The sequence below is a fragment of the Onychostruthus taczanowskii genome, unplaced genomic scaffold, assembly GCF_017590055.1.
Source record: "Onychostruthus taczanowskii isolate IOZ18803 unplaced genomic scaffold, ASM1759005v1 scaffold294, whole genome shotgun sequence".
In the NCBI taxonomy this organism is placed as follows: Eukaryota; Metazoa; Chordata; class Aves; order Passeriformes; family Passeridae; genus Onychostruthus; species Onychostruthus taczanowskii.
The window spans coordinates 75837-83897 of record NW_024500284.1 but is presented as its reverse complement, the minus strand read 5'-3'; the positions used below and the strand labels follow the sequence as shown (position 1 = coordinate 83897).

Below are 8061 nucleotides of genomic sequence, written 5' to 3'. Positions count from 1 at the left end.
TTAGAGCAGACAGAGAAAGGCCAGGGACTCGAGAAGGAGGTGCTCTGGAAACTAGCATCCGAGGGACAGTGTGTGTGTCAGCTGGAGCCTCCTGCATAAGCCAGCAACATCGTGCCTTCTGCGGATGATGGTCTCGCACCCTTCACCAGAGCCCTCCGCAGCTACCCTTCCAAGCTTCAGTGAACACCTCTAGCTTACCTTTTAACTACCTACATTAATTAACTGTTTATTAGATGGAAAACAAACTCATAATTGTCAATTAATTGTCAATTGTTAATAAACAATTGTTAATAAATTGTTAATCTTCAGCTTGTCTTGCTTTGAAAGACAGGTGTCTGCAGGACCTCTCTGGAATGGAGAATGTGACTCCTTTCCCTGCAAATTACTATAACTTTGAAATTAAGAGGCTTTCAGGCAACAATATGGGAAAAGGAGTAACATTCTTTGCCAGTATGCATAACAAGACAAACAAACAACAACCCTGGCAGCAACAACAAACAGAACCAGAAACCCAAACACAGCCCTCCCTCGGCTGCAGGTACTTTCCCTTTGGTGAAGTTCCGATCACAGCCAGGCAGTAAAGGGAGGCAAATAATGAACAAAGCAATTACTAGAGAAATTTTAATTAAGCTGCACCAAGGAATACACTGGAGAGCTTAAGGACCGAGCTCTGACACGTTGATCACATTGACTGTGTGATCAATTCTGAAGAACTTAGTGCTGTGAGGGAGTCGATACAGTAGCCAAATAGTGACTGGACAATGTTTGAGTTGTTAAAAGATAAATAAGTGATGAGAAAACACCCTAGTGAGGGAAGAGCCCTAGCCCTTAGACCCTTTCAAAATATGCAAATGGATTACACTGAGTTCCCCAAAATACAGAGATGGAAATACCATCTTGGAACAGCTGATCACCTCGTTCACTGGGTAGAAGCCTTTCCTATCTCAACTGCAACTAGCTCCAAAGTGGCTAAGATGCTATTAGAACAAATCATCCCCAGATGTGGGATAACTGAAAGAGTGGACTCAGATAAGGGCACACACTTTACTTAAAAAATTTTACATTCTATGTGTTGTATTAGACATAAATTGGAAATTCCATATCCTGTGGCACCTTCAAAGCTCTGGATGTGTGGAGAGAATGAATGCTATCCTTAAGAACCACATTACCAAATTAATGACTGAAACCAGATCAGCATTATTAGGGATCAGAACTTCTCCAAGAAAGGGCACAGGAGTTTCTCGCTATGAAATGTTACTTAGATTACCTTATCTGGGAAGGGAGGAGGGGTTGCCAATGGCTGAAACTAATGACTTACATCTCAGAAATTATATGCAGGCAATTACACTTTCTCTCACGGATCTTAGCAGAAAAGACTTGTTACCCAAACATCACCTCTAGACTTTCACATACACCAGGTAAAACCAGGAAATTTGGTTCAAATAAAATCTTGGAAAGATCATACCTTAACAGCAGCATGGAAGGTCCCTTTCAGGTACTTTTAACAACTGAAACAGTTACCAGGACTGCAGAAAAGGAGTGGTCAGTCTCATGCCGCTCCTCCCCAGTGATAACTTGGACAGTGGTACAAGGAATCGACCCTTAAAAGTTAATCTTCAAAAGATGATTTAATAGTGAACATTCAAGGGCAGAACTGGCCTGCCCTCTGTGTTTGCCACCAGAGAGCCTTTTGCTCCCCTGTGGGCTGCAATCCCTCGGAGTGCTGTGCCCAGTTCTGGCCCCTCACTTTGGGAAGGACCTTGGGATGCTTGAGCAATCCAGAGGAGGCAACGAGGCTGGAGAGGGGCTGGGAACACAAACCCTGTGAGGAATGACTGAGGGAGCTGGGGGTGCTCAGCCTGGAGAAAAGGAGACTTGGGGGAGACTTTATCACTTTCTACCTAAAAGGTGGTTGTAGTCAGGTGGGGCTCGGTCTGCTCCCAGGCAACAAGTGACAGAATGAGAGGGCAGTCTTAAGCTGCGCCAGGGGAAGTTTAGGTTAGATGTTAGACAAAAATTCTTCATTGAGAGTGACTGCAGGTGAAATCGTCTGCCCAGGGTGGAGTCGCCAACCCTGGACATGTTTAAAAAAAGACTGGATGTGGCACTCAGTGCCATGGTTTAATTGATGAGGAGGTGTTAGTTAGGTCATGGGTTGGACTAGATGATCTTAAAAGTCTTTTCCAACTGAATTCATTCTGTGATTCTGTGAAAAGTTGGTGGTCGGGAGAGAATGGAAGTTCCTGAGTACCCATCCAATGGCAAAGGGGACAGGGACCGCCCCGGCCAGGAAAAGGTATAAAAAGAAGCCACTTCCTCGTGTGGTGGGTATGTTGGTCTCTTGGGCAAGGGAGGCACACACCGGCTCAGCTGAATCGTTACTAATAAGCAGTTTTCTTTTGCTTCGACCGTTTGTCCCCATTGAATTGTACCTAAAAGTTAGTGCATTTCTAACACCGTGGAGGTGGAATAGGTGATCTTTAAGGTCCCTTCCACGTTCTATGGTTCTGTGACTGGGCACGACTGCAGCCCTTTCACGGTCCTTGTCGCACTGCGAGCCGCTGCGGTGCCGGAGCTCGGCAGGACTCGATGGAGCCGCCGCGTGTCTGGGGCAGCGCGGCCCCGCGGGGGCCAGGGAGCGAGCGGCCCCCGGCGCGGGGACACGGCCAGAGGGGCACAGGGAAAAGGGAAAGGGAAGCACGGAGCGCTGGCTGGCGGAGCTGTGTCGGGGCCGGGCGGGGCGGAGCCGGGGGCGGTGCCGGCCATGGCGGCGGAGCGGGAGCAGCCGGGCCCCGCTCCCGGTCCCTGCTCGGGGGCCGCGGGGCAGGAGCGGGGCACGGCCGGAGGGTGCCGGTGCTCCGCTCTGCCCGCCCCGAGGCGCGGGGCCCTGGAGAAGGCCCGGCGCCGCCTGAGGGAGTTCGATGTCGGGGACAGGTTCTCCCGCTTGCCGCTGCCCAGAGCCGCCGTGCTGCTGCCGCTCGTGGTGCGAGGGGGGCGGCTGCACCTGCTGCTCACCGTCCGCTCCCTGCAGGTACCGGGGGCTCCGGGGGGCGCGATCCTTCCCGGGAACCATCGGCGTGCGCGCTCCCGGCATCGGCGCGCCCCCGGTCCCGCCCCTTGTTCCCCGGGGCACGGCCGGCTGCTTTTACACTCCTGTCCTTCTGCTGTTCGCGTGCCAGGAACATGCCGGGATCCCGGAAACCCGTGACAGGAATGATAACTTCCACAGCAATGATTATTTACTGTGAAAAATGCATATTATATGATGGGCTCTTCACAAATATTAAAATGAATACTATATGTGTTATCTTGGAAAGTTACACTGTATTAATCTCTTTTAAGTAGTGCTGTATTAATTTATTTTAAGTAGTATGGTAAATATTGTTTTTAGGCTATAGCATAATATTCAAATAGAAACAGTTATGAATTAGGGGGTAATTCGCGCTGGAAATGTAAGATTATTAATGTAATGTAAAATAAAGCTTTAAGATCATGCCAGCCGAGGGGAGAGGGTGATTGCCGCACAGGACAGCTCGCAGCCGAGGAGGAGGTGCATCATTAACATACAGAGAAAACCCAGCCCGCACAGGAGATGGGCACTCCCGATGGCATGAACGAGAGAACCCCAGCGGTGATGGCCCATGGAGATGTCCACCCCAGACAGACGGGACCATCAAGGACACACATCTGAGTGAAGGATGCCGGGACACCCATTGTTAGAAATACGGGTAGTAATTCATGGGAATAAATGGTGTATTAAATAATATAAATGAAATAACCCGGGGAAGGGAAGAGGGGAAGGGGGTTTCCCCTCTCATTCCATTCAGGTTAAGAAATCCAGCCTGGAGACACACGGCAAAACCGCGGCAGATGGACATTTGCATGAGAAGGAGGGGGTAGCTGCCAAGACGGGAAGTGGCCAATGTCCCTACGCCCAAAGGCTGGCGCCAGATAAGATGCCTATCAAGGGACCATTAACACCCGAACCCTGAATGCCCGGGTCCGGGAAATCTGGGCGATGCCTATCTGGAGGGCCATTGGCACCTTGGACATGAATGCCTGGGTTACGGGAACACGGGAAGACAGCGATTCCGCTCGGCCGAGGTTTTTGTGCAGCTTGGACAGAGAAAAGAAACCAACTTGAATATGTGAAACTTAGAAAGAGACAAAGGACTACTAGCCGCGGGCAAATTAAACAGTATAAAAACTGTGTCTTCGAAGCAGTGTGTGTGGACGGGGAGAATCTGGTCTTAGCGAAGACAGGTTCCACGTTCACCCGCATCACTGCCCGGGGTGATACGCTGTCCGTTTTTGGTGGTGGCTATCGGACTGTTACTACGGTCGCGAAATAAATTTTATTTTTCATATTTTTATTAAAATTGGCTGACTCGCAATTTTCATTTATAATACCCATCAATTCCCGGACGAGGCTTTGTCCAGCGCAGGACAGAGAACAGACACTGCGTGAACGTGAAGGACTCCAGGAGGGGACACAGGGACTCTGCTGCAGGCAAGAAAAAGAGTGTAAAACCTGAACTCTGCCGGGTCTCGGTGGTGAACAGGGGGATCCGCTGCGATAGAGGCTGGATCATCGTTCACCTGCTCCGATCCCGGGCTCGGCGCTGCTTTTTGATTGTTGGCAGTTGGGACTGTGTATCGGTCACGAATAAAATTTTTTTTATTTTTGATCTAATTGGCTGGATCAATTTTTACCTATAACAAAACTATGTGACGTAAGATATTTTTTGTAACTAGCACAAGGAATGGGAAAGATAACAAAAAAATTCTTCACATTATCCTATCTGGATAGACATAACAGCAACTAGACAGGAAGATTCCAAGAGAAGAATTATTGCCTCCTTATTGCTAAAGCTCAAGCTGCAAGAAACCAAGAAGACTGATTTACAAGATGGGGGGGAAGCCAAAATTAAGCAGAAACACCCTAGTTGGAAAGGAATCATGTATGAGATATACATGAATCATGTATGATTCATGTTTGACTCGTGTGAGATATATGAATATGCAATAGGCAGAGGCTTTTCAGGAGTAATCCTTTGTCAGCAAAGTGTGCTTTTTGGCAGAATGCCAGACACCCAGATGTCTGTAATTCTTTGCTTTTTATTGTCTCTTATTGTCCTAATTTTTATTACTATTTTCATTACTATTAAACTTCTAAAATTTTTACACAAGTGAATGGCATTTCTCACATTTACCTACATAAAGAAATTGACACTGCAGTGCAGCTTTTTTAAATGTGATTTTTCAGTCTTCCAGTCTTTTCTCCCTTTAATACATAAAAGGCAAAAACCTAAGGTTCTCGGAACTATTTCACTGGCATTTTACTTCTTTTTACAACTCTTGTTTTCCATACCTGCCTCACATCAGCTGCCTGTACTCAGGAATTACTTTTTTTCTGTTGCTGGGTCTTGCTTAAAACAATGAACAATCACATTTATACAGACAATACACTGATTGTAAGTGTTTTTTTTTACTGATCTTTGGTGCACAAGCCTACTCCTGGATTGTACTTAAAGATATCTTAGATACAATTCACTTTTTGGTACAGTTTAGAGGTTACAGTTTACAGTTTAGACCCCTCTTCTTTCCACCTGTCCTAGAACCCAGGCTGTCTGGTGGGAACAGTTCGGAGGTGGGGGCGGAAAGGGGACCGTGGGGAGAACAGAGAACATCTAAGCCAATAACATAACTATACATCAATAAAGCTTATCTTAGTATACACACAACATTCATCCCTTAATTGCAAGAGCCAATCATCTCATTATTTATCTGTAGCATTCCCAAGAGATGAAAACACACACACACATGTATTTTAAGCAAATGGCAATCTTTCATAGCCTTTCGAGGCTGGGGGTGATCCCTGTCCCCTTTCCCATTGAATGGCTACTCAGGAACTCAGGCTCTCTCCCGACCACCAACTCTTCTGTCCCTTCCCTTCTCATCCTTCTTCCTGTTCTGGTCATGTCTTCAACCCTGCCCCTCTCCCAGTTCTCAACAACACCCAACCAATTAAACAAAACACATCCTAACTACAGATAACAACAAATAGGAAACAGAACCAGCCATTTTCATTCTTTTGCTCCGTAACCTTTTTGGACTGAAGCAAAATGTTATTTCCTCTCTCACAGGTACATTATTTAATTGTGTATTTCAAAAGTTTTTGCTCTTAGAGTATTTTAATCTTGCTCTACAAGTTGTCTGTCTGGATTCATCTGTCAGTCATTTATGCAAACAAGATGATGCAAAATGTAAACTTCGACATACTCAAGCAGAAGTTCCAGTATGGATTACACACTGCTGTACAGCTACAGTGTATTTTCTATAGAGTGAGGGTTTATGGATTAGCAGGGGATAGCCTCAGAGTTTTCTTAGGTAGCTGCTCTTGCTAAGGCACATTTCTTCTGGTCTGCAGAAACCTTAACCACCATTTCCAGCTTCTTTGACTGGAAAGATAAAGGGATGCTGCAATACCAACATGCATCTGTGTGGATCCAATAAGAAACATAAACCTTGTTATATTTAACAGCAGTACTCCTTTACATTCCAGCTGAGAAGATCACCAGGGGAAGTGTGTTTTCCAGGAGGGAAAAGGGAAGCCACTGATAAAGATGACATTGACACTGCTCTCCGAGAAGCTAAAGAAGAAGTGGGTCTTCAGCCAGAGAAGGTGGAAGTCATCTGTAGGCTGATGCCTGGAATTGATAAAGTAAGTCAGCATATCAGTACAGAGGAAGTTTGGGTGCTTTTCTTTTGTGAGGTTGGCAGTGACCTTTTCAAAGCTGGAGCTGCCAAGAGGCGCCGCTTCTTCACGTGCACAGCCCAGGGAAAGGGTTCTTGCTCAGTGTTTGCTATTTGTGAGACCAGCTCTGGGGCACCAGTCAGTGACTCTGGAGTGCCGCGCTGACAGCGCTGCTCTGGCCAGAGTTTAGCAGAGAGCCGTGAGCGCAGTCACGGGGCTGCAGCGCGTGGGTGGTGAGCAGACGGGCTGAGAGAGGTGGGCTTGCTCAGCTGGAAGGCTGCCAGGGGTTTGGCTGCTTTCTTCTCCTGGGGAGTCAGAGAGAGGACGATACCAGAACTCTTCTTGAGGCAGTGGACACAGCAGCAGCACGGACGTTTTCAGGAGATGCAAGAAAAAAGTCCTCTTCACCATGAGGTGAGCCCAAAAGCGGAGCAGATGTTCCTGACAGGCTGTACAATCTCCATCCCTGGAGCTGTGCAGAGCTCACTCACCCAGGCAGGGTCGCAGCAGGCTGCTGCAGCCTCACAGGTGTCTGCTGACTCCAGGGCTGTGCACACAGAGAGGGAGCACCAGAGGGGAGGTGCACCAGGGTTGTGTGCATCGTCTTCCTCCAGCAGGGAGACTCCCAGAGGTATCTGTGGAGTGTAGGTCACCATTTGTAAATCAACAGGTTCTCAATTCCAACAGCAGTGTTCAGTATTACATAGGATCAGTTTTCCCACAGAATGACGAATAGCTGTTTCTTAAGACTATTTTTGTTCACCAGGTAACAGTTTACTACTATGCCTCCTGGTTTTCTATCAATTAGCACATCCTCTCCCCATGAAAAAAGGAAAGAACTACTTTTGAAATTGTATTGCAAAAAGCTTTAATTAACTTCTTAAATTATAATTTCTATACAGATAACCTTAAAACCACATAGTTCAGAGGCAGTGTGTAAAAAGGATCACATTTCCCATGTTTTCCAGCCAGTTGCATCAGGAGACATGATGTGGGTTTCAGACCACGAATATTGTACATGTCAGATGATACTCTGGTGCTGCTGGCCAGGGGTCTATGTATGTTGTGGTGTGTTTCCATTTTCTTTATCTGGTATATTTTACTGTTTGATTGTGGGGTTTTGGTCCCTCTGTGTTTTCTCCCCCTGCCTTTGGAGTGGCACAGGTTCCCCATTTTGTATCTTATGTTGCTAAATTTAGACTCACTCCCTTATTGTTATTCAGCTCGGTTAACTGTCAGTTCTTGTTTGTTGCCTGGCCACTCCCTGCTAAGTTGTCAATCCCTTTTGTCCCTACCCTTTTTCC

The 8061-nt window shown here is 46.9% G+C and overlaps 1 protein-coding gene across 1 annotated transcript; it reads left to right on the top strand.

Moving 5' to 3' along the window:
* The first annotated feature begins 2748 nt into the window (after positions 1 to 2748).
* LOC121337864 lies at positions 2749 to 7461 on the top strand. The gene is made up of 2 exons (XM_041408230.1): positions 2749 to 3031; positions 6566 to 7461. The coding sequence occupies exons 1-2, from the start codon at positions 2765 to 2767 to the stop codon at positions 6920 to 6922; spliced, it is 624 nt and encodes a 207-aa protein (XP_041264164.1). The 5' UTR covers positions 2749 to 2764; the 3' UTR covers positions 6923 to 7461.
* Positions 7462 to 8061: the final 600 nt, after the last annotated feature.